The sequence below is a fragment of the Gopherus flavomarginatus genome, chromosome 1, assembly GCF_025201925.1.
Source record: "Gopherus flavomarginatus isolate rGopFla2 chromosome 1, rGopFla2.mat.asm, whole genome shotgun sequence".
Classification (NCBI taxonomy): Eukaryota; Metazoa; Chordata; order Testudines; family Testudinidae; genus Gopherus; species Gopherus flavomarginatus.
The window spans coordinates 245,890,984-245,916,743 of record NC_066617.1 but is presented as its reverse complement, the minus strand read 5'-3'; the positions used below and the strand labels follow the sequence as shown (position 1 = coordinate 245,916,743).

At 46.9% G+C, this 25,760-nt stretch overlaps 1 protein-coding gene across 2 annotated transcripts in view; it reads right to left on the bottom strand.

Annotated features, from left to right (window-relative positions):
- Positions 1-25,760, bottom strand: part of SLC9A7 (solute carrier family 9 member A7) — a 126,179-nt gene that overhangs the window by 34,755 nt on the left and 65,664 nt on the right. For both annotated transcript variants that reach the window (XM_050919695.1, XM_050919696.1), the window contains exons 6-12: positions 25,153-25,258; positions 23,710-23,850; positions 17,552-17,658; positions 16,460-16,548; positions 16,230-16,343; positions 6,151-6,262; positions 4,657-4,810 (exon numbers count right to left, since the gene is read on the bottom strand). In XM_050919695.1, the coding sequence (XP_050775652.1) occupies positions 4,657-4,810; positions 6,151-6,262; positions 16,230-16,343; positions 16,460-16,548; positions 17,552-17,658; positions 23,710-23,850; positions 25,153-25,258 (823 nt within the window). The remainder of the gene's footprint in view (positions 1-4,656; positions 4,811-6,150; positions 6,263-16,229; positions 16,344-16,459; positions 16,549-17,551; positions 17,659-23,709; positions 23,851-25,152; positions 25,259-25,760) is intronic.

The following is a 25,760-nucleotide window of genomic DNA, read 5'->3' as shown; positions in this document are numbered from 1 at the left end:
ATACCGACCGGTGCGGCGAGTGCGACCAGTACCGATGAGGAAAATGGCACCGGGACTGCAAGTGGTGTCGGGTGTGCCGACGGGACCTGGAGTGTCTGCGGGACTGTGATCATGAACGGTGCCGCTCTGCTGTGCTGACAGAGGACGGTCATATGAAAAGACTGTATTACCCGCACCGGCGGTGCTGGGGTCAGGCAGCATCGACTCTGTCATGGCGATGAGATCCCTCGCCGTTGGTAATGTCTCCGGCGTGGAGGGAACAGCAGGCTCAACCACAGTGCATACTGGGGAGCTGTTAGGCACCGGATTCGACGGCCCTCGTGGGACCGGGATCGACGGTACCGAGGTCGTCAGAGCTTCGGTAGGTGTCGGTGCCGGGCGATCCGACTTAGACGAGCTCTCTGGCTGCGGTGCCATCGGCACGGAAGCAGCAGGAGCAGTAAGCTCAACCACGGCGCGTGCCGGGGAGCCGTCAGGCACCAGATTCGACGGCCCTTGTGGGGCCGGGATCGACGGTGAAGACGTCGTCAGTGCCTCAGCAGGTGTCGGTGCCGGGCGATCCGACTTAGACGAGCTCTCTGGCTGCGGTGCAGTTGGCACGGAAGCAGCAGGAGCAGTAAGCTCAACCACGGTGCGCGCCGGGGAGCCGTCAGACACCGGATTCTACGGCCCTTGTGGGACCGGGATCGACGGTGCCGACGTCGTCGGTGCCTCAGCAGGTGTCGGTGCCGGGCGATCTGACTCAGACGAGCTCTCTGGCTGTGATGCAGGTGACACGGAAGCAGCAGGAGCAGGGGGCTCAACCGCGGCGCGTGCCGGGGAGCTGTCCGGCACCAGCAGGAATCGTAGGCTCTCTCGACCTCGGAGGAAGGGAGCGGTGCCGAGTCGACTTCGGTGCCGGCGACGGCCGGTGCTGAAAGGCCTTGGCGGTACCGGCGGGGTCCGGTGCCGAGGAGGCGCTTCTGCCAGCCGCTTGATCATTGCTCGGCGCCAAAGGTGGAGGGGTAAGTGAAAGTCCCGCTCCTTTTTGTTCTCAGCTTAAAAGCCTTGCAAATGGGGCACTTAGCTGTCAAGTGTGATTCCCTGAGGCACCTCAAACAGGAGTCGTGTGGCTCTTCGGCATCGGCTTCTGGTAGACCAAGCCCATTTTAAAACCCGGTGAGCCGTGCATGGGCTCCGGTGCCGGGTTCATGGAAGGGGCTACTTCCTGAACCCCGCTAACTATTATTAAACTAACTATGTTAGCAAAGAAAAAACGTATAACTATACAAATATATATAAAAAAGGATTATAACTGCATATACGAGAACTACGAGTAGCTAGAGAAGTGGAGGTCAGCTAAGCCGCGCTCCACTGTTCCAACGACCGACACGGGCGGTAAGAAGGAACTGAGGAGCGGGTGGGCCGGCAGGAGTATATATCGAGCACCATGACGGTGGCACTCTAGGGGGCAACCTGCCGGCCCACTGAGTTGCTAGGGTAAAAGTTTTCCAACGAATGTGCACGGGCGGCGCACACACCTAACTGGAATGGATATGAGCAATCACTCGAAGAAGAACATTCAGTACTAAACTGGAAAAAGGAAGCTCTACCCCAATGGGTCACCCATTCCTAATGAACAATGACAGACCCTTATTTTGAGATATAAACGCAAGAGTTCCCTTTCTCTGTTAGAAGTACAAGTGAAATCTTGCCAGCCACTCTCTAGAGAGGAACTTTGACAATGTTTCTGATTTATTGGCCTGTCAGATCTCTCTGAAGTTTGTTAGCAACTTCAGGCAGGAAAAATATTTCTTGGCTTTAACCACCACATGGGAGCAGACTGGATTTTTAAACTCCCCCACCCCCCAACACACACTAGACTATCCAAGCTAAACTGTATTTTCCAAACAAAAACAAACTCACTCCTCCAAGAATATAGCCGTTTACCATTCAGGTATTTAAATGTAATCTTCCAAAGACATCTCTGAGATCCAAGAAACACAAGCATCTGACATGATAATTTTTCATTCCCATTACTGATGTTTAAATTTTTAACATGTTTAGTTTCTAGTGGCTGAATGTAAAATGGACATAACTTCCCAAACAAGGCAAGCATGGAAGAATTTTATTAGTTTTAGCTGGACTTTTAGTTTTTTCTTTTATAAACTCGTTATACTAATGGCTCAAGAATTAAATTGAAGTTTAAGGTTAAAACCACTCTGAATTTCACAGGGTACAAGTGGCCTTTTTTATGATTGTCTGCAACTTCTGAATTATAGGTCCAGTTCATGAAGTGCATCATTGCCCCCCTCTCCCACTTCATCTAGTAAATGAACAAAAAGCAGTGTTAACCTTCAATCTCTTTTCTGTTAAAGTATCCTGCATAATTAAACACTTCTTAACTCTCAATCTCTCACGCTTTATTTATTACAATCTAATTTAAAGGGCATAAGTGCCAGAGGCCCAGGCATCATCCATGTAAAGAAACAGTGAATACCCTGAATTTCATACTGCACCTCAGCTGAGCCCTATATTCCATGGTATTGCTTCTGTTTGAGATACAGACTCCCTTTAGTTCTATGTTTATACTGCATCTTCTGATGCCTCACACTCTACCCAAAAGGATAAGAACTAGCCCGTTAAACTCTTCTGAGCTTCACTAGGAAGCTGTAATCTCTATCCCTCTGCTACCCTCCTATAACAAAGGGGGCATTTTACTTCTCAGTGGCTGGCACTGTATCATGACAAATGACCACTAACCAGTGTTTTGAGTTTCTAACTCTTATTCAGCTGCACATGGCTGCCACCTCCTGGTTTAAGTAAGTTTAATTTTACGTGGCCTCCGGGAAGACAAACTGCAGCAATTCCAGTGAACACTGTACAGGGGTCAGTCAAATACTGCATTTCCTAATCAGCATGCTACAAACAGATCTATATAATGATATAGATGAGAGGTTAATCATTTTCTTCTGTTCAACCAAGTCAAAAAGGTAGTGATTTCTTTTCACTTCCAAACAGGGAGTGCTGTTATGCCTCCGACACACAATTTAATATCTGTAGGTATGTCAATCTGCCCTGCTGTGACATTACAGTTGTCTTTTGGAAGCTACTGTATTCCAGGAGTGGTATCACAGTACTAGTCAACTAGTGTTTTCACCTGTGCTGCTTCATGGCCTACTGATGGAGCAAAACTATTGAAGTGGCCCTAACATGAACAAAATAATCTGTCAGAAAAACCAATGTCCTCCCTCAAATGTCTCCAGAAATGTTCATGTCACCTCAGGTTCCTAGGCTGGACCACCAAAAAAGGATTTGTCACTGCAAGAGGTACACCTCATCCTCAAATCGCAAAAAATAACGACAGGCCTGTGATATGAGTAATATTTCCAGTTGTCCCAACTAAGCCCAACCCAAACACTCAAGAATGTACCCAGCGGTTTAACTGCCAGCCATCTGGAATGATCCCAAGGTCATCACGGTGAGGTGAGAATCTAAGAAGTTGGGGGTGGGTAATGCCTGAGCGTCTTTGCTAGCCATAGCTAGTCTGTCTTCTGAGAATTTGCCTAGAAAATTCTAGAGGAAAACAAGTCAGTGTGCGGGATTCCCAGAAGTGCTCAGCACTGGCCTGTTTCTGCATCCATTGATTGCAATGGTTCAATTTCCACTGATTTCCAATGGGAGCAGTTAGGCCAATTCCAAGTGCTTTTGGAAATCCCATCTGCTCCGAGTCATTCCTTAACTGAACCTAGGAAATACATATCAGCTGGCAATTTCCTCTCTTTGTCCAACTACAGGGGTGGTCCCTATCCTGCTAATTTTAGCAAAGATAAATAGAGACTGTTACCTCAGCATCTGCAGTTTTCCCTGGTGCTTACCTGTACCCTATTACAGGACCTTGGATATTGCAAATTCTGGTGAACACACTTAGTATTGAAGGCAATCAGCACGTTGTAACAGCCACACAGCTATGTGTACAGTACGCCAAAACCCTAATATAGCAGGGGCATACCTGCTAAATAACCATTGATGGATTCATGATCCTCTACTAGGGCTTTTGCTTCCCATGGTAAGTAGCTTCAAAAAATATATGCCTACAACCGTACATTGGCAGTTTGACTAAGTTGTTATGATTACATACCATAACCATTATCTTTATGCTGGCCATGTCCTCAAGCAGTACAGTAAGATCCTGATTGTTCTAACAGTCCAGGAAATACCAGATTTGTTTGGATAACAGCCTGTTTAGATCCAGTTCCCACTGAAACCACGGAAAGTCTCCCACTGAATTCAATGGGATCAGGGCTATTATCAGGGGCCAATAGATGGGGACTGGTGTTAGTTCATTGATACGGAAGTTGGGATACAGGGGCCTACTGTCTCATAGTAGGATGCGAGCAATTTCCATTCAAGTCAATAGATGTTACTTGTATCCTACTAAGGAGCTCAGGCCTCCAGGTGTTTTGGTTAATAGGGATCCTACTGTACAATACACTCATAGTGTCAATGAAAGTAACTTCTTATTTAGCATCCTTACCAATACATCTGTACCCCTTAAAATCTAGAGATGCCTAACGAGCATCACACAGGTGGTTTTAGTGTATCAGCGACTAGCACAGTACAGTGTTGTTTTTTTTAAAGACTATAACATTGCCCAGTGTTTGGATGTGTACTGACCTAATGTTCAGCCATGACAGCATGGGTGTTGTGCCTCCACCAATAATCCAGACAGTGAAAAAGACAATAAGAAGGGTTGTTGAGAACATCATTTGATGGGAGTAAGTAGCAGTGTCTCGTATGGCCAGAGCAAATGCCATGGCTCCTCTAAGACCTGCACAGAAAGAAAGGAATGAACTAGGTGAACTTCTTAAGAACCAGTGACAGTTTTCACAGCACTTCCTTAAACATTCATCCAGTCTAAAAACAAAACCCCAAGATAGCGTGTAGGAGTCAAAAGAAGGGACTCCCCACTGTATCAGCTTCTTAAAATAACCAAACATCATGAAAACACCACCTGATCTGGCCCATTAAGATGTGCAACGTCATCACTGCAATGCCCTGCACAAATCCCCACTCACCTCAGGCACAGGGGCTATGTTATGATAGCGAGGGGGCATGGTGAGAGTGTTCTGTGCTCCAGCTATGCTCAAACCAGAGTCAGCAGGCATAGGTTAGAGCAGCTCTTAGACTGCTCTAACCTATGCCATTGTTCAGGGCGGAGCATATCTGCCTGGAAAATGAGGAAGCAGTAACAAGGTACCTGACAGCTTTATTCTCTGCCACAGCATTTTCTTTAACATGGTTATGAGTCCAAAGGTAAGTGTATAAATAATAGGGACAAATATTTCCAGAAAAGCTTGTGGAAAGAAGTTGCCTGCTGACTGAAGTAAAAATACATTTTAGAAATTAAGAAGCTCCCTGCATCCAGAAGGAGCATGCAAACTTTTCAATTTGTTCCCACAGCTCTAACACCAATGTTGCTATAAAAGAGCTGAGAGCGTGGAGAATTCTGGGTAATAATAACATGCTTCTAAGCACAACACACATCCCAGTGGGTTTCAGAATTCCAGCAGCAAGGCCTACCCAGACACGGACTTATTTGTAACAGTAAAAACACTCAGTAATTTGTTTTTACTAGCAAGGAAGCATGAACATTAGCAGCTCACTTGTGGGACAGAGAAAGCAAACAAAAATACTCCCCTCTCCTTTTCTTTACTTTAACTCTAGCTCTAGGTGGTTTTTACACACACATATTTCAGACAGCACTGGTCCTGCTCCTGTCATTCCCTAAAGCAAAATTTGAGGGGGGGGGAGGAAGAAATATTGCAAAATTTCAAAACATGAACATTTTGACCAATCTTAGTCATAACCATGCAGAAATCATCCAGCTTCCAGAGACCAGAAACTGTCACTCCTGTCAGAATCATGACAGATTCTGATCTGTCTGTAAAGAACTGAAGTTAAAGAATAGGAGACAGACACTGTATAAAGATGCTATGCTAAGTCAATTGCTACAGTATTATTATTTTTTTAATTAAAAAACACACACACCCCCTACACTACCCTTCTCCCGTTTAGAAATTGCACATCAGTTATAAAAAGGAGGATTTTCACGAGAGGATTATTTAGATTTATGAAAAACAGAATTATTGCTTCACTAAACACTTTTACCTGAAAACATCATCATGTGCTGAAAGTTCCAACTGATCTTGTGCCTTCTGCCCAGATTCAAGAAGAAAGAGAGAGGGTAGATGTGTGCAGCTCTGCCCAGAAAGATTGCAATCTGATCACAGTTGAGGGTTAAAGATCCACTGGTCTTAAGATAAATACACAGTCGCTGACGTCTGCTCCATCATCATGCTACTGGAAACTTAACACAACCTACTCACTGGAGCAAAAAGTACATTATTTTTCCTCCTATAAGTGACTTAGAAATGTACTCTGACAGTAAAAAGGTCTTCTTACTCATTAGGCTGATTACTTCATATCTTATTGGGGTATATACATTTGACACTGAATATATAAATCAAGGCTATTTGATGCAGAGTGAAATATTTAAAAAAAGACGGTTACTCACCTTTGTAACTGTTGTTCTTCGAGATGTGTTGCTCACATCCATTCCAGTTAGGTGTGCGCGCCGCGCGTGCACGTTCGTCGGAAACTTTTTACCCTAGCAACTCCAGTGGGCCGGCAGGTCGCCCCCTGGAGTGGCGCCGCCATGGCGCCCAATATATATCCCTGCCGGCCCACCCGCTCCTCGGTTCCTTCTTGCCGGCTACTCCGACAGTGGGGAAGGAGGGCGGGTGTGGAATGGATGTGAGCAACACATCTCGAAGAACAACAGTTACAAAGGTGAGTAACCGTCTTTTCTTCTTCGAGTGATTGCTCACATCCATTCCAGTTAGGTGAATCCCAAGCCATACCTAGGCGGTGGGGTCGGAGCGAGAAGTCGCGGCATGGAGCACTGCAGATCCGAAGGCCGCATCCTCTCTTGACTGCTGGACCAGGGCGTAGTGGGAAGCAAAGGTGTGGACCGATGACCAGGTCGCTGCCCGACAGATTTCCTGGATGGGCACACGGGCGAGGAAAGCCAGCGACGACGCCTGCGCCCTGGTAGAATGCGCAGTCACACGGCCCGTAGGGACATGGGCCAAGTCATAGCAGGTCCTGATGCAGGACGTTACCCAAGAGGACAACCTCTGGGAGGAGATAGGAAGCCCTTTCATGCGGTCCGCTACTGCCACGAAAAGCTGGGGGGATTTGCGGAAGGGCTTGGTCCTCTCCACGTAGAACGCGAGAGCCCTACGGACATCAAGCGAGTGGAGCTGCTGCTCCCTGCCTGAGGAGTGAGGTTTCGGGAAAAAAACCGGGAGGAATATCTCTTGGTTGACGTGGAAGGCTGAGACCACCTTGGGGAGAAAAGCAGGGTGTGGTCTCAGCTGCACCTTGTCCTTGTGGAAGACCGTATATGGGGGGTCTACCACAAGAGCCCGGAGTTCCGACACCCGTCTAGCTGAGGTGATAGCTACTAGAAAGGCCGTCTTCCAAGAGAGGTAAAGCAGGGAGCAAGTAGCTAACGGCTCAAAGGGGGGCCCCATGAGCCGGGACAACACCAGGTTAAGATCCCAGGTTGGAGCAGGGGGACGGACGTTAGGGTATAAACGTTCCAGCCCCTTAAGGAATCTAGACACCGTCGGGTGAGAAAAAACAGAGCGACCATCCGCACCCGGGTGAAAGGTGGAGATAGCTGCTAGGTGGACTCGCAACGACGATATGGCCAGACCTTGCCCTTTGAGGGACCAAATGTAGTCTAAGATGTCGGCTACCGAAACTCCAATAGGGCGGAGATTTCTCTCCACGCACCAACAGGAGAAGCGCTTCCATTTGGCCAAATATGTCGCTCTTGTGGATGGCTTCCTGCTGCCCAAGAGCACCTCCCTCACCGGCGTGGAACAGCGCAGCTCAGAGCCAGTCAGCCACGCAGGAGCCACGCCGCTAGGTGCAGCGACTGCAGGTCCGGGTGACAGAGGGTCCCGTGCTCCTGGGTAATCAGGTCCGGATGAAGGGGCAGGGGAACTGGGTCGGCTATGGTCAGGTCCAGCAGCATGGAGTACCAGTGCTGTCTGGGCCATGCCGGGGCTACCATGATCACGTGAGCCCTGTCCCTGCGCACCTTCAGAAGGACCCTGTGGACCAAAGGGAATGGGGGAAACGCATAGTACAGGTGGGTCGACCACTGGATGAGGAAGGCATCCGCTATCGACCCGGGCTCCCTGCCCTGAAAGGAGCAGAACGCTTGGCACTTCCTGTTTCCCTTGGACGCGAAGAGGTCCACACGGGGATAACCCCACCTCCGGAAGATGGAGAGGGCGACGTCTGGGCGAAGGGACCACTCGTGGGACAGGAAGGATCTGCTCAATCGATCCGCCAGCGTGTTCCGTACTCCGGGGAGGAAGGAAGCCATGAGGTGAATGGAGTGGGCTACACAAAAGTCCCAGAGTCGTATCGCCTCGTGGCACAGGGAGGAGGATCTGGTGCCGCCCTGCTTGTTGATATAATACATGGTCGTCGTGTTGTCAGTGAACACCGCGACACAGCGACCCTGAAGCTGATGACAGAACGTTTGACAAGCAAGACGGACCGCTCTCAACTCCCGCATGTTGATGTGTAGCCCCACCTCCTCCTGGGACCACAGGCCCTGCGTCCTCAGGGTCCCTAGGTGGGCCCCCCAGCCGAGATCTGAGGCATCCGTTGTTAGGGACACCGAGGGCTGAGATGGGTGGAAGGGGAGACCCGCACATAACACTGCCTGGTCTAGCCACCAGCCGAGAGAATCTAAGACCCTCTGGGGGATTGTGATTAACATATCTAGCGGCTGTCTTGTCGGCCTGTAATGACTGATGAGCCACAACTGGAGAGGCCTCATGCGGAGCCGAGCGTAATCGGTCACAAAAGTACAAGCCGCCATGTGGCCTAACAGGGTTAGACATGTCCTCACTGACGTTAAGGGGGCTGTCCGCAGCCGTTGCACGATCGCCGACAAGGCCTGGAACCGCTGCAATGGCAGCAAGGCCCTGCCTACAGTGGCGTCCAGGACGGCCCCGATGAATTCCACCCTTTGTGTGGGAACCAGGGTGGACTTGTCTGTGTTTACCAAGAGGCCCAGAGTGGCGAACATGTCGGTGATCACGCGGACATGGCTGCAGACTTGTTGTTCCGACGTGCCCCGAATCAACCAATCGTCCAGATACGGAAACACGTGGATACGACTGCGCCGAAGCTGCGCCACCACAACTGCCATGCATTTCGTAAACACCCTCGGGGCCGTGGACAAGCCAAATGGGAGGACTGCAAATTGATAATGAAGAGACCCCACAACGAAGCGAAGGAAACGTCTGTGACGTGGCCAGATGGCAATGTGAAAATACGCGTCCTGCATGTCGAGGGCGGCGTACCAGTCTCCCGGATCCAGGGATGGGATAATGGTCCCCAAGGATACCATGCGGAACTTCAACTTCACCAGGTACTTGTTGAGCTCTCGCAGGTCGAGGATAGGCCTGAGGCCCCCCTTGGCCTTGGGGATCAGGAAGTAGCGGGAATAAAACCCCTTGCCTTTCTCGTTCTCCGGCACCGCCTCTATAGCTCCTTTGCCGAGGAGCGTCTGCACCTCCTGCCGAAGGAATTGCTCGTGAGAGGGGTCCCTGAAGAGGGACGAGGAAGGGGGGCGGGGAGGAGGAAATGAAACAAACTGCAGGCGGTATCCCGACTGCACCGTGCGTAAGACCCAGCGGTCTGATGTTATTAGGGACCACGCTGGGAGGAAAAACGAAAGGCGGTTGGAAAACGGGGGGGAAGGATCCATTGGGGAAACTGTTACTGCGCCCTCGGGCGCACCTTCAAAATGAAGGCTTAGGTCCAGACGGGGGCTTAGAGGAGCCTTGGTTCTGCCCCCCTTGGTTCCCCGAGTGCCTGCGCCTTCCGTTCCTGCCGCGGCGCCTGTTAAGGTCCTGCCGCTGGCGGAACTGGGAATACGGCCTGCGCTGTTGTTGTTGTTGCTGCGGCCGGAAGGGTCTGCGTTGCGTCACTGGTGTGTGCATCCCGAGTGACCGCATGATAACTTGGTTGTCTTTCAGACTCTTGAGTCTGGGGTCTGTCTTGTCCGAGAATAAGCCTTGGCCTTCGAAAGGAAGGTCCTGTATAGTGTGCTGGAGCTCCGGCGGAAGGCCAGAAACCTGCAGCCAGGAGAGGCGACGCATTGTTACCCCCGACGCGAGGGTACGGGTAGCCGAGTCCGCAGCGTCCAAAGAGGCTTGCAAGGACGTGCGTGCGACCTTCTTGCCTTCCTCCAAGATGGCCGTAAACTCTTGGCGAGCATCTTGTGGCAGCAGCTCCTTGAATTTATCTGCTGCCACCCAGGAGTTGAAGGCGTATCTGCTCAGCAGGGCCTGCTGGTTGGAGACCCTGAGCTGCAGCGCCCCAGCCGAGTACACCTTACGGCCGAGGAGGTCCATCCGCCTGGCCTCCCTGGATTTGGGGGCTGGAGCCTCCTGGCCGTGATGCTCTTTATCGTTTACTGATTGGACCACCAGGGAACACGGAGTCGGGTGCACGTGGAGGTACTCGTAGCCCTTAGAAGGAGCCATGTACTTCCTCTCGACGCCCTTCGCAGTGGGAGGAATGGAGGCCGGAGACTGCCAGATGGTGTTGGCGTTGGCCTGGATGGTTCGTACGAACGGCAGGGCGACTCTGGTGGGAGCGTCTGCCGAGAGGATGGTCACAATTGGATCCTCTATCTCCGAGACCTCCTCGGCTTGCAGACTCAGATTTTGAGCTACTCGCCTGAGGAGGTCCTGGTGCGCCCTGAGGTCCAGCGGGGGGGGACTGTTGGAGGAGGTCCCAGCCACCGCTTCATCCGGGGAGGAGGATGAGGAGACCCCCGGCAAGAGAGTGTCTAACGGTGGGTCTCCTTCGGCCCTCGCCTCTACCTCAGGAGCCAAAGCGGAGTCTTGATGCTTGGACCCTTCCTCCCCATCCGGGGAGGGAGGGGGGCGAGACAACGAGGCTTCAGGTGCCCTGCGCTCCGCAGTCGCCGGCCTAGCAGGGAGCTGTTGGGGGCCCTGGGCCTGATGATATGCCCAGGGTGTCCAGAATCCCCATTGTTGCGGGCCTTGGTCCTGCTGTGGCGGATCGCTGAACAGCGCCGCCTGCCGGTCGGTGCCCAGCGCATACCCACTGTCCGTTAGCGAAGATACGGACGGCTGTCTAGAGGGCCATGGCGGGGCGGACCCTGGATGGTAAGGGTCTGCGCGGGCCGGCACGGACGATCTTCTCGGTGCCGGGGACCGGTGCCGGGAGTCATATCGGTGCCGGGACCGGGACCGGGTTCTGTCACGGTGCCGGGATCTGGACCGGTACCGGGCGCCGCTTCGGTGCCGGGATCGGGACCTGCCACCAGCTCGGTGCCGGGAGGTCGACCGGGACCGGGACCTGCCACCAGCTCGGTGCCGGGAGGTCGACCGGTGCGGCGAATGATGTCTGGATCGGCTCCTGGAATCGCGGTGCCGGTATCGGCGGCTGGAGACCGACCGCGATCGTCTTGATGCCGACCGGCGCCGCGAGTGCGACCGGTACCGCTGAGGGGAGCGGTGCCGGGACTGCGAGCGGCGGCGGGATCTGGAGCGACCGTGGCGTCGGGACCTGGATCGAGAACGTGAGTCCCGAGACGGTGCCGACATCATAGGCTTGCCTCTGGACACGACCCGCACCGGAGGTACCGGGGGTGGCAGCTGAGTGGGCTCAGTCATGGCTATGAGGTCCCGTGCCGAGGCGAAGGTCTCTGGTGTGGATGGCACCACTATCTCAACCCCAGATGTCATGGGGGAGCTTGGCGGCACCGGACTCGACGGACCCGCCGGGCCCGGAGTCGACGGTGCCGGCGGCGCCGCGGCCGATGTTGTGGCCGGGCGCTCCAGTCGGGTCTGCCTGGCCGGAGTAATAGACTTCGACGGCCTAGGCTCTGTCCCCGGTGCCGGAGAAGGTCGGTGCCGGGGAGTCTTCTCGGTGCCGGTGCGATCCGGTGCCGGCGCCGAGATCACGGCCTGCGAAGCCGCCGGGTCAAGTGCCGCCTCCATAAGGAGAGTCCGGAGCCTTTGATCCCTCTCCTTCTTTGTCCTTGGCTTAAAAGCCTTGCAGATGCGGCACTTGTCGGATCTGTGCGATTCCCCCAGGCACTTCAGGCACGCATCGTGGGGATCGCTGGTAGGCATGGGCTTCTTGCAGGCCGCACACTGCTTGAAGCCCGGCGAACCAGGCATGAGCCCGGTGCCGGGTGCCGGGAAGGGCTAAGCCCCCGGCGAAGAACTATTTACAAACTACTTAACTACTACTATCTACACTTAACAATCTAATTAACAACTACAATAGTGCTAGAGATAACAATAGAGAACAAGGAGAGCTAGGGACGTGGAGGACAGCTATGCCGCGCTCCACAGTTCCAACGACCGACACGGCGGTAAGAAGGAACTGAGGAGCGGGTGGGCCGGCAGGGATATATATTGGGCGCCATGGCGGCGCCACTCCAGGGGGCGACCTGCCGGCCCACTGGAGTTGCTAGGGTAAAAAGTTTCCGACGAACGTGCACGCACGGCGCGCACACCTAACTGGAATGGATGTGAGCAATCACTCGAAGAAGAATTGAAGGATGCAGACAAACACCTTCAAATATTAACAACTAACAGACCTCAGCACAAGAACTTAAATTCTGCTTTTTAAAACTGAAGAGGACTCCCCAGACCCATTTATTTGTTCTGAATCAGTTTGTTGAGGGGAGAGGGATGGATGAGAAGAAGGAAGATACAGCCTCCTCCAAAGCACTTTTAAAATACAACATGGTATACAAAAACCTCATTGGCTGCCCATATGTTGAGCTCACACAACAGGGAAACACTTTATATGCAGTACTTTGCTATAGTATGTGGAATTTGAAAAGGCCACATATTAGGCAGAGTGAGAGAACAGCAGAGGAAAGAGAATATGACATTAAAATACATTAGTGGAAAGCACCTTTTAAAAAAAAAAATCAAACACATCTATCCAAAACTCAGCAGACTAGGCACATTGGGAAGGGGACACCTTCCATGAATCTTGCCATCAAGTTTAACTATGTCATTCCCTTGGGCAGGTTTATATTTTATCATGACGAAGGCTGCAAAAATCCATGCACATTGTTCAGTTGGAGAGTGAGATAAAACAACCTCCTTATAAACAATATTCTTACCTAGCCCATCCCAGATGTGTTTTGATGTGCAGATGATATAAAACTACTTAAGATAGTTAAGTCCCAGGCAGACTGTGAAGAGCTACAAAAGGATCTCTCAAAACTGGGTGACTGGGCAACAAAATGCCATGTGAAATTCAATGTTGATAAATGCAAGTAATGCACATTGGAAAACATAATCCCAACTATATATACATATAAAATGATGGAGTTTAAATTATATGTTACCATGCAAGTAAGAGATCTTGGAATCATTGTGAATAGTTTTCTGAAAACCTCCACTCAATGTGCAACGGCAGTCAAAAAGGTGAACAGAATGTTGGGAATAACTAGGAAAAGGCTAGATAATAAGACAGAAAATACCATTGTCATAAACAGATAGCTAAGGGTTAATGTCTCTTTCACCTGAAGCACCTGACCAGAGGACCAATCAGGAAACCGGATTTTTTCAACTTTGGGTGGAGGGAATTGTGTCTCTGAGTCTTTTGGCTGCCTGCCTGCTTTCTCTGAGCTTTGGAGAAGTAGTTCTACTTTCTAATCTTCTGTTTCTAAGTGTAAGGACAAAGAGATCAGATAGTAAGTTCTATGGTTTTCTTTTCTTTGGTATTTGCATGAATATAAGTGCTGGAGTGCTTTGATTTGTATTCTTTTTGAATAAGGCTGTTTATTCAATATTCTTTTAAGAAATTGCCCTGTATTGTGTCATCTTAATACAGAGAGAACATTTGTATGTAATTTTCTTTCTTTTTATATAAAGCTTTCTTTTAAGAAAAAAAAAAAAAAAAAAAAAACCATAGAACTTACTATCTGATCTCTTTGTCCTTACACTTAGAAACAGAAGATTAGAAAGTAGAACTACTTCTCCAAAGCTCAGAGAAAGCAGGCAGGCAGACAAAAGACTCAGAGACACAATTCCCTCCACCCAAAGTTGAAAAAATCCGGTTTCCTGATTGGTCCTCTGGTCAGGTGCTTCAGGTGAAAGAGACATTAACCCTTAGCTATCTGTTTATGACAACCATGTTGCCTCTATGGTACGTCCACATCTTGAAAACTGTGTGCAGATGTGGTTGCCCCATCTCAAAAAAAGATATATCTGAATTGGAAAAGATTCAGAAAATGGCAACAAAAATGATTAGGGGCACGGAACAGCTTCTGTATGAGGCGAGAATAATAAGACTGACTTTTCATCTTGGAAAAGAGAAGACTAAGCAGGGTAGAATATGACAGAAGTCTATAAAATCATGACTAGTGTGAAGAAAGTGTTACTTACTCCTCATAACATAAGAACTAGGTGTCACCCAATGAAATTAATAGGCAGGAGGTTTAAAACAAACAAAAGGAAATATTTCTTCATACAAGGCACTGTCAACTTATTGAACTCTTTGCCAGATGATGTTGTGAAGACCAAGACTATAACAGGGTTCAAAAAAGAACTAGATAAGTTCATAGAGGACAGGTCCATCAGTCCCTAGCATCTGTTTGCCAGACGCTGGGAATGGTGACAGGTGATGGATCAGTTGATTACCTGTTCTTTTCATTCCGTGTGTGTGTGTGTGTGTGTGTGTGTGTGTGTGTGTGTGTGTGTGTGTGTGTGTGTGTGAGAGAGAGAGAGAAAGTTAGTACTCTCTTATATGGACTCTGGCATGGTAGGTTTTCTCAGTTATTTACTCTCAGCTAATTCATTTTCCAGATATATGCAAAGGAGTGTCTAACGGCATGTCTCCACTACAAATAAATCCATGTAAGGCAGCTTACATCAACCTATGTAAGCATACACACTACAGTGTTCCTCCTGTCGCTGTAATCCGCCCACTACGCTGACCAAGTAAACCTGTCTCGATGAGAGGGGCAAGGCTTAGGCTGATGTAGGTTGGGCGAGGCATTATCTGTATAGGCTCCAGCTGGGAGCTGTGGGGGGAGTTAGGAGCATGGGCAGCAGCCAGGCTCCAGCTGGGAGCGTGGTGCTGAGCTAAGAGCCTGGGCTCTCAGCCCACACACTGCCCCTCCTAAGTTGGTGCAAGCGTTTTTGGTGAGGACGCGCACCACTGACAGAAGAAAAGTAGAATGGACATGAACAAACGCAGTAATTATTGCTGTGGCTGTAAGTCAGTCTAACATAGGTCAACTTAATTGTGTAGAAGCAGCAAAGAATCCTGTGGCACCTTATAGACTAACAGAAGTTTTGGAGCATGAGCTTTCGTGGGTGAATACCCACTTCTTCAGATGCATGTGGTGGAAATATCCAGGGGCAGGTATGTATATGCTAGCAAGCAAGCTAGAGATAACGAGGTCAGTTCAATCAGGGAGGATGAGGCTCATCCTCCCTGATTGAACTGACCTCGTTATCTCTAGCTTGCTTACTAGCATATACATACCTGCCCCTGGATATTTCCACCACATGCATCTGAAGAAGTGGGTATTCACCCACGAAAGCTCATTCTCCAAAACGTCTGTTAGTCTATAAGGTGCCACAGGATTCTTTGCTGCTTTTACAGATCCAGACTAACACGGCTACCCCTCTGATACTTAATTGTGTAGCGTAGACATGGCCTAACTAATGCAAGACTTGTGTATGCTGATTTGAGCAGACAACATAGGGTATTCTTCTCCTATCCTTTAATTCTGAAACACCTTTTCCACCCTGAATATTTGAAGCTTTTTGTTCTGTTATAACTGCAGGGAGCGTAGCTGTCTCCAGCATATGTGCTGCTGAGCACATAAACCAACGATACACAGCTCTTAGAAGCTGTTTAGGTACATGAGGGCCATGCATGCCATAAGGTCCTTAGCTCTGCAAGGGCAGATGAAGGTTGTTTTCAAAAGATTCTTGGATCAGCAGCATATTGCAGGAACAAGTCAAAAAACATCATCTCTTTGAGATGCATCAGTGGCTGAGAGAAGGCAAAAAGGCATGGCAAGTGTTCAGGTATACCAAAAATAACTAACTTGTTAGATGAAAAGCAAGAAAGGATACAAAAGCTCCAATGATGAAAATTGGGCTGAATATGTGTTTCTGGAAAGTAAAAAGGGCTAAACCCATGTATGAAAATATGAAGTTTTCAGCCAGGAAGTGCAGTACCTCAAAGAGCTGGAGAGAAAAACATTCACAATGAAGTATTAATATAAAAATAAGACTGTCAGTTTTATTATATAAAACAAAAAACCAACACTACACCACTTGGGAAGTGAAGAATAGGGTCTTACCTGCTTAGTTCGGCTCCTTGACTCAACTGACAAATTGTTGTATGTATAATGAGCCTGTGTAATTCCACAGAAGAGAACCGCCACCACACCTGCAAATAGATTCACAGACACAAACTGAGCTGGATGATAAAGTGCTTTGCTTACCATCTTAAATCCAGTATAAACATAATTACTTGATTCTCCTGACTGCCTTATTTATTATTTGTATGACCATTGCACCGAGGAGCTCTGGTCATGGGACAGGATCCGACTGTTCGAGGTGCTATAGCAACACAGAACAAAGACAGCCGCTTGCCCTGCCACCTTTGCTTAAACTCATGGTTTAACACATTGTTTTTTAGTTCTTGAGGTTTTATTCTTCAGAGTAAAGGGAAGTTTATATGATGTTTTTGTTAACCAATCATTTCTTTAAGACTATTAAATTCAAATTTTAGAGCTCTCCAAAAGGTCTTCAACAAAATAAATGAGCGGCATGGCTCAGACACACTGCTGGTAACAGACAGCAGAAATCACTTCAATACCTAGGTTTAGGTAACTCAGTGCAGTAGACTGAGTATCTTCGCTGAGAAGATTCATTAGAAGAGGAGAGCTGCCCTTGATTTAAGTCCAAAAGAGAAGATTTGATGTACTGTTATGTATATTATCTTTAGCTGGGGATTTGGGGAACCATTACCAAGCTGTATCTGAAGTTAAGGCATCTCAATGTACATAATACAGAAGTGACAATGAGGTGCAAATAGAATTATTTAGCTTTAGAGCTACAGTGTGAAGTAGCAACTAAAAACAGAAAGCCAGCTCCCTTGGTAATCAGCGTGGGAATTGCGGTCAACACAAAATTAACAGTCAAGATTAACATTTCTTGCTTCGAGTCAAGTTCTAACATGCACAGACTTTGACAGGTAATAAGAAAAGCCCACATTTTCCAGGGGCTGTTTTCCAGTGTAGTTTTACCAGTAAAGAAAGTGAAAACATTAGAGCACCAAAATCAGGCATCTTATATGAAGTGCTGTTAAAACAGATTGAATTCGGTAAGTGAAAAAAAGAGATGGACAGAAGTTTGCTCTCTCTGTGCTTGACTCCAAAACATCTCACCTGTAAACCCACAAGCTTCAGCTAGCAAGAAAGTGCTCCAGGACATCAGAAAGAAGAGAGCTGTCTCCAGCAGGGGGAAGCAATGCAGTTTGGTAAACTTGGTCACATAAATATGTTGTTAAGGGATCAACAAATACCTGGTGATTTTGGCTGAATGTTAGTACAATTACACCTAATGTTTATAGAAAGCCTTTTTGTTTGCATTAGTGCAAAGTGTCAATCCAAACCAAGACAATTTCAACATTAAATGCATCAACTCATTTATGTCAAGGCTGAAATATCAGACACTCAAGAATGAGGAAGTTTAAGGTTTCTTTTGCAACAGTAATCTGGCCATCTTGCACATCTTCTGGTATACAGTACATTAGTAACACAAATATATCAAGGTTTTACATTTAACCAGACAGACATGACTAGAGACTACTACTAATACCCAAGTCTTACCTAGTGCTATTCATCAGTAGATCTCAGAATGCTTTACAACTGAGGTCAATAACTTTACATATGGGGATGGCTATAGTGCACTAGCCTACATTGTCTCCCTATGTGCAATAAATGTTTGTTAACATTGTGAGAAGCCCTAGCCATTTTAAATCTCTCTATTCTGAGTACTCCACTTCTCAGATTTGATACTGAATTAGTGCTTGGTTCTGAATTAAAGCTCTTCCTGGGGTGTTTGTTTTTTTAATTATTTTTTTTTAAAAAGTCCAGAAACATTTTAGTTTATAGCACACACAGCCAGAGAAGACCAGCTGTCTTTTACCAAGGCATCTTTGAAATCTGAATTGAAAAAGGTCTGATATGTATGCTCCAGTATGCCACCTTTATAACTTTGAAACTACTGAATCAGTTTTCTTCAAAACTTGGCTTGTAGCCTTTGAGACAAACAAAAATCTCAGCTTCAATGAAGCTGTATTTTTTCATGTCCATATAAAACTTAGAAACAAACCAGCTGAACCAATTTAATGCAGTCTTTTAGGAAAAAAAAGATTCATCTGTGGCATAAGAGCAAGCCCAGATAATGTCAGCACAAAAGGAATTTTTGAGAAGTTCACAGAGCTACTGAAAGATGGGAGATAGAATGGAAGTTGAATTAAACCTTTAAAATAGCACCTGCTTTATACCTCAAAATAGTTATGATAGAAAAAACTGATTGCTTCTTTCATATTAAATGTTTTAGTCAATTTCTAGTTTCTGTGCTGACATCAAACACTTCTAGGCATTCAGGACACCTCAGACAGTTGATTGTATCTGAAATGAATATGGGACCTATCTTTAAGATATACTAGGCAAAATGAAAGAAAGAGCTACTAGCAGCAGCAAAAAGATCCTTAATTTGCTGAAGCGTATGGGAGAGGCTGTTCTGGCTACTGTGTGGTTCTTCTTTTCGCATGTCCACAGAAGCCCCTCCTCACAGTTGGAAACCATTGGGTTGAGGTGCTGTTAGGTGAGCAAACGTAGAACCAGGATGCAGCAAGTGTATGTAGCGTGCTTCCCCTCAGATTCCAGCTGACATCTACATGGGTTTGTCAGTGCCTCATTAATACCCACTCTTCACTACCATTATTACTGTTACACAATGGCAACATGCTGGTCCAGTAGTTGAGGCGGAGGCTGAGGAGGGATGACAATTCCTTCCTCTTGAGAGCCACAAGGTTTGGAGACCATAGTCCTTGCCTCTCCCATCGCCTCACAAGAGAAGCAGTCATCCCTGGAAACTCTGCTGCTCTCATGTGGGCTTCACCACAGAATTCCAAGATCACGATGGGGCCATAAGTGATTAACCATGGAACACCACAGGTGACTAAATGAATGAGAACACTGTATTTCAATTAAAATCCCTTCAGCATTAAGTAGTCCCATTACTTTTATCTCTCAAAGTTATTATATTGTTATTATTGAAAGGCAAGGATGGAGTCTGCAGCATAATTTGGCTAGAGTTTGAGTTAGATAAGACCAGCTTCAGATGAAGGTCATTCAGTGATGGTGACATTACACCAAAGAGTAAGACTGGTATTTTGGCTATTACTTTAGGGCTTAGCTATACTTGAGAGTTACAGCACTGGTGGTGGCTTTACAGCTCTGTAACTTACTCCCTGTCCACATGGACAAGGCACATACAGTGCTTTATCTCCCTGGCTACAGCGCTGGTTGTACTCCACCTCGACAAGAGGAAAAAAGAGAACAGCGCTGGTGCTGCAGCACTGGAGTGCCAGTGCAAACAGTGATGAATTTTACTACGTTGTAACTGACCTCTGGAACCTTCCCATAATGCTTTTTAAGTAAAGATAACACTTTGTTTTGTTGTGATGCTTCTCTTTGTTTTGTTGTGAACTCGGGGCTTCCGGAGCTGCTTATCTAAAAAACAAACACAGCTACTGTTTGCTCAAGCAGAGGCAGGCAGGGGGATCCCTTTGGAATGTTTGCTTGAGGAGAGAAGCAGCATGGCGTGCGGGAGCGAGGGGGAGGGGTCCATTTTGGAGCAGCTGCATATCTAGTCTGTGAGAAAAAAACACAAACAGGGTTATTTGCATTTAGTGAATGAGAGAGGGGTAGGGGAAGGGGTTGGAACTTGCAAGGCAGGGAGCTGACACAGTGTCAGCTCCAAAAATCCACTCTCTCTGTCTCCCCCACGTTCCCTGTCACACTCCACCTCCGTGTTTTGAAAAGCATGTTGCAGTCACTTGAATGCTGGGATAGCTGCTCATAATGCACCACTCCCAATACTGCTGCAAATGTGGCCACACTGCACCACTGGTAGCTGTCAGTGTGGCCACACTGCAGCACTTTCCCGACACAGCTGTACGAAGACAGCTTTAACTCCCAGCGCTGTACAGCTGCAAGTGTAGCCAAACCCTTATTCTTCATACTATTCCCTTCCCTGACCAAAGCCCACAATATTGTAGAGAGAGCACTGTACTCTGCTTGTATGCACAAGCAGGCAGACTCAGCACTTGCAAGGAAATAAAAAATCACATAGTTGAGTGTGGCAATATTGACCAGCTATCAGTCCCTAGATATCTTACCAAAAACCAAAAGAACAAAAGCAAGTTATTTGCATAACTACTAGAAACAATCAAAACAATTTTAAAATGGGTAATGCATGACTTAACTTCCCCTATTTAATAGGCCCTCAATGACAAAGAGGTGCAGAGGCAGGCAAAGTGCTCTAAGAACTACAGCTGTGCCAGTACTGGGGAAAAAAATCAGTTAGAAGCAGAAATTTATGAAGCTTGTGTGTGACTTAACAGTAATGCGTTACTGTTCTTTTATAGCAGTGTTTCTCAAACTGGGGTTGCCGCTTGTGTAGGAAAAGCCACTGGCAGGCCAGGCCAGTTTGTTTACCTGCCCCGTCCGCAGGTCCAGCCAATCGTGGCTCCCACTGGCGGCGGTTCACTGCTCCAGGCCAGTGGGAGCTGCTGGAAGCGGCGTGGGCCGAGGGACTTAGTGGCTGCCGCTTCCAGCAGCCCCTATTGACCTGCAGTGGTGAACTGTGGCCAGTTGGAGCTGCAACTGGACGGACCGGCAGACAGGGCAGGTAAACAAACTGGCCCGGCCTGCCAGGGGCTTTCCCTACATGAGCAGCAACCCCAATTTGAGAAACACTGTTTTATAGCTAATTAAAACCTCTCTTTTCAGTATTATACTTGGATACAATTAAATTATTTTTTGATGTGAATCTCACTTTTAAAAGAGTTTAAAGTTTCATATCTAACCGAGGATTCCAGTGCATGTATGGTAAAGCAAAGTCTCAAGCTTTTTCTTAACAGATGTTATCTTGTGAACAACTTTCCTTTCCATTCCCTCACTGGCCACTCTGCCTCCCATTCATCAGCAAGTAATATCCCTGTGTCAGCTAGAGCAAATGCTAAAATGGATGTGTCATGTTACAACTATTTATGTATTTTAGCTGTATTTTAAATACAATTTGGTAGTTGAATATAAATTGAAATAGCAGCAACATGTGACCAACCAGCTCCATATGGACCATTGGCAGACCAGAGACCAGTTTGAGAAGCACTGTATTAACATCATGTTAATGGTCACTCAAAACCAGAAAAGTCTAAAAAATCAGACTGTAAAAGGTACCACGGCACCTTCTCTCTCTTAATGCCTTAAGCATTTTCATTATGTAGGACATGGGCAGGGTTAGCAGCCAAATAGCCTGGACTATGGGAACATGTAATGAGACACACACTGGGGGAAATGTCCAAAATGAAATGTCATGGATTTATGATTTTAAAAAAATATTTATCACCTTCCATTCCTTTGAGGTCAGTTTTCTGATGCACACATGCATCAAAGTAAGACAGACTGTGTTTGAGTAAGAATACACCAGCATATCTGGAAGAAAAGGCTGTGAGTTTGATGAAGCATCATGACCTCCTACTCTGGTCAAGCTTTAGGCCCAATGCCCCAGTCCTGCAACCAGATCTAGAAACTGAATGATTGTACCTGTATAAAACACTCCACTGCAGATCCAATAGTAGAATTGGGACATAGGCTTGAAAATAATGGAAAAAATTCACATGAAATGGGTCATATTATATCAATACTGATAAGACAGAATCGAGTTTTATTTGAACAACATCCGAGATGAGACTCCTGCAGAAAGATTAAACACAAGACCCATAGCAAGAGCCCAATAGTGTCTGAAAGGGTTACTAATGGTTCAAGTGGTTAAGGCATTGCAACAGTGAATATGAACCACCAAGTTGCCTTCCAAGTGTTAAAACTGCTTCTTTTTAAGGGCACTACAATTACAATCTATATATAAGTCTCAGTAGTGTAGCTATGTCACTTAGGGATGTGTAATTTTTAGCAATATTGTTATACCAGTAAAATCTTTAGTGTGGAAAGAGTTATACCAGTATGAAGGTGGTGCAGAAGGGTGGCAGGCCAATTAGGAGCTTCCCCTTGGCAGAGTGCATATGCAAGCCCTTTCTCTCCCAGTAGCACTCCTTGGGCTAAGGACCTTAATCAGTCCCGTAGTCTTTAAATGGCCTCGACCCTGGTATCAAGCCGTACTCCAAGGCAATTTCCCTGAAGGCAATGTCCATATCCTCTCTAGGCCTTTCTGTCCCCAGCTCTTCTCCTGGGCTACTAAAAGGGTTCAGTTCCCCTTCTGAGGTGTATCAAAGTCCAGGTCACTTCCTGGGTCCTCCCCATTGGCAACTGGGGCCCACCCGCTACTCTGGGTCCCAGCCCAAGGACCCTATAATAGCAGCCATCCACTCTGTCCCTTTATCTATGCTGAGTCACTGCTATGATTTCCTGGGCCACTTCCCTACAGGCCCAGCACATTCTTCACCCTTACCTCAGGGCCTTGTCTTGGTTGAGTCCCAGCAGCCAGCCAGGAGCTCCTTCTTGCTCCCCCTGGTCTCTGCCAGCACTGCTCTGTCTGAGGTCCTGTAGCTTCATCAGCCAGCCAGGCACACCATCCATGCTCCTCCTGCTCCAGCAAGGAACTGAACTCATGCTGGCCCTCCAGCTCTTTTTATACTAACCTGCTGAGCCCTGATTAGCAGCCTCCCCTGCAGCCTCTCTAGGCCACTTGGCGGACTCCACTCTACTGCCTTTTTCTGGAGCGGGATGTGGTAAGACCACAGGACCCTCCAGAGGGCCTCAAAGGGTCTGGTACACCCCGTCACAGGAGATAATACAGCTATTCCCCTTGTTGTATGGGTGACTAAGGCCTGATCTACACTTAAAAATTTTGCTGGCAGAGCTGTATAGGTTAGGAGCATGAAAAAAAAAAAAAAAAGTTACCCTCCACATGCACACAGCTATGCTAGCAAAAGTCCCAATGTAGATGCAGTTATTCCAATAGTCATGTCCTTTTGTGAACATAGCTTATTTTGTTTGGGGAACTGGTATAACCTACATGAGCAAGAGTTCTTTTGCCAGTATAAGCTGTGTCTCCACCTGTTTTGCTGTTGTAGCTACATCAGCAAACTCTTCCTAGCAGAGACAAGGCCTAAGATGACATGATACTTATCACGATTTTCAGTCAATCAATGTAGACTACGGCCAGTTGTGTTCAGCAATGTGTTGACTAATGAGGATTGAAACTTGCTGGAGTCAGCATGCAGGATCAAGGCTTTGTTTAATGCTAACACACCTGCACTTTGGAAGAGTTAAACACAAGAAAGGATATCAGAGCTGTCACAACCCCTGTCACTGCTCCCATCATGAAAGAGCCACTGAATATTCCAAGGAAAACTCCAACTGATTTGAAAAATGCTGCGGCGTCAAATGCATGGGTGTTTTCACCTGTTGGCTGATAAGCAACTATTGATCTAGGGAGAAAAAAAAGAGTCAGATGACAATGGAGGAGGTAGTGATGGCAACAAAGTCTTTTATGTCAGATCATCAAGCAAAGGGATATTGTATTCTGCTAGACTCAGATTCTAAATGCCAATTCTCTTCTGACTGATTCATTACACACCTCCGTAGCTGTCATGGTATAATTCCCCAATCTGAACCTTAGAGTCCAAAAAATGGGGTACCAGCATGAATTCCTCTAAGCTTAATTACCAGCTTAGATCTGGTAAGCTGCCACCACCCAAAAATATATAGTGTTTTGGGGCACTCTGGTCCCCCCAAAAACCTTCCCTGGGGACCCCAAGACCCAAATTCCTTGAGTCTTACAACGAAGGGGAATAAACCATTTCCCCCCCTTCTCCTTTCTTCCTCCCAGATCTTTCCCGCCCTGGGTACACTAAGAGATCACCGTGATTCAAACCCCTTGAATCACAACATAGAGAAATCAGGTTTGTTTCCCCCGCCTTCTCTCCCCCTCCCAGGCATTCCCTCCCTGGGCTATCCTGGAGAGATAGACAGATTCAAGCTCCGTGAATCTAAACAAAGGGATTCCACCTTTTCCCCCTCCCTTCTCTCTCACCAATTTCCTGGTAAGTACAGACTCAATCCCCTTGAGCCTCAATAAGGGGAAAAAATTAAACAGGTCTTAAAAAGCAAAACTTTTAATAAAAAGAAAGAAAAAAAGTAAAAGTTGTCTCTGTAATTTAGATGGTAAAAATTACAGAGTCTTTCAGCTTATAGACACTAGAGAGAAGCCTCCCCCCAGCAAAATACAATTTAAAATACTCCCAGCAAACTACACATTTGCAAATACAGAAAACAATCAAAAGACTAAAAACTCGCCTTTTCCTGGTACTTATTAAAATTAGAATAGAAGAGATTTTTTCAGAAAGATTGGAGGAATCTGCTTACATGTCTGGTCCCTCTCGGAATCCAGAGAGAACAAAGCAAAACCCAAAAAACACAAACAAAGGCTTCCCTCCACCGAGATTTTAAAGTATATTGTTTCCTGATTGGTCCTCTGGTCAGGTGTTTTTGGTTTACTGTTTGTTAACCCTTTACAGGTAAAAGAGACATTAACCCTTAACTATCTGTTTATGACAGTAGCATAGACAAAAACGACAGCAACGTTTATCAATTCAGTTCACAAGGCAGAATCCTTTTAGAAAAAGAAATGTGGAGATTCAGTTTTTAGAAAAATAATAGGATTCATAGCTACCACTTAAACCATAGGAAAAGGAAAATTTCACATAGTGGAAGCCTGAATTGTTACTTACGAAGACAATACAATGGCAACAGCATCATTTAGAACACTCTCTCCAAACAGAAGGGCATAGAGATCGACATCAGCATGCAGCTCATTGAATATTGCCAGCACGGTAACTATAAAAATAAGAAGAAAGAACATGTATGTTAGTTTATTGTGAGTGCTTGTGAGCTGGAAGGAGCAGACATTTTCCAATTTGCCTAAAGAAGCAGAAACTATAGACTGTGGAACAATTTCAAACCACAATGGGAAAGACTTCAGTCATATTTAATTAAGGGTCATACTGTACAGGTAGATTGATTGTTAGAGGTGAAATGACAGTTTTAGGGCAGTCTTGTTCCAAAATGGGTCTGGTTCACTTGCTGTCTCTCACACACACAAGAAATTTCTCTAGGAAGTCTTCCCAAACATTGGACACAAATAGACAACAGTTCCACTTTGCCAGAATCCTACTATTTTTTAAACAATACATCCAAGTTCCACAATCAAATAGCCAGAAAAAAGTTGTGGACTGGTAACAAACAATAGAAGGCTTTTACAATCTTTTCACACAAATCTTTAGTATTTCAGTTCTTTAAAAAAAAAAAAAAACTAAAACAAAGAACAAAAAAAACAACC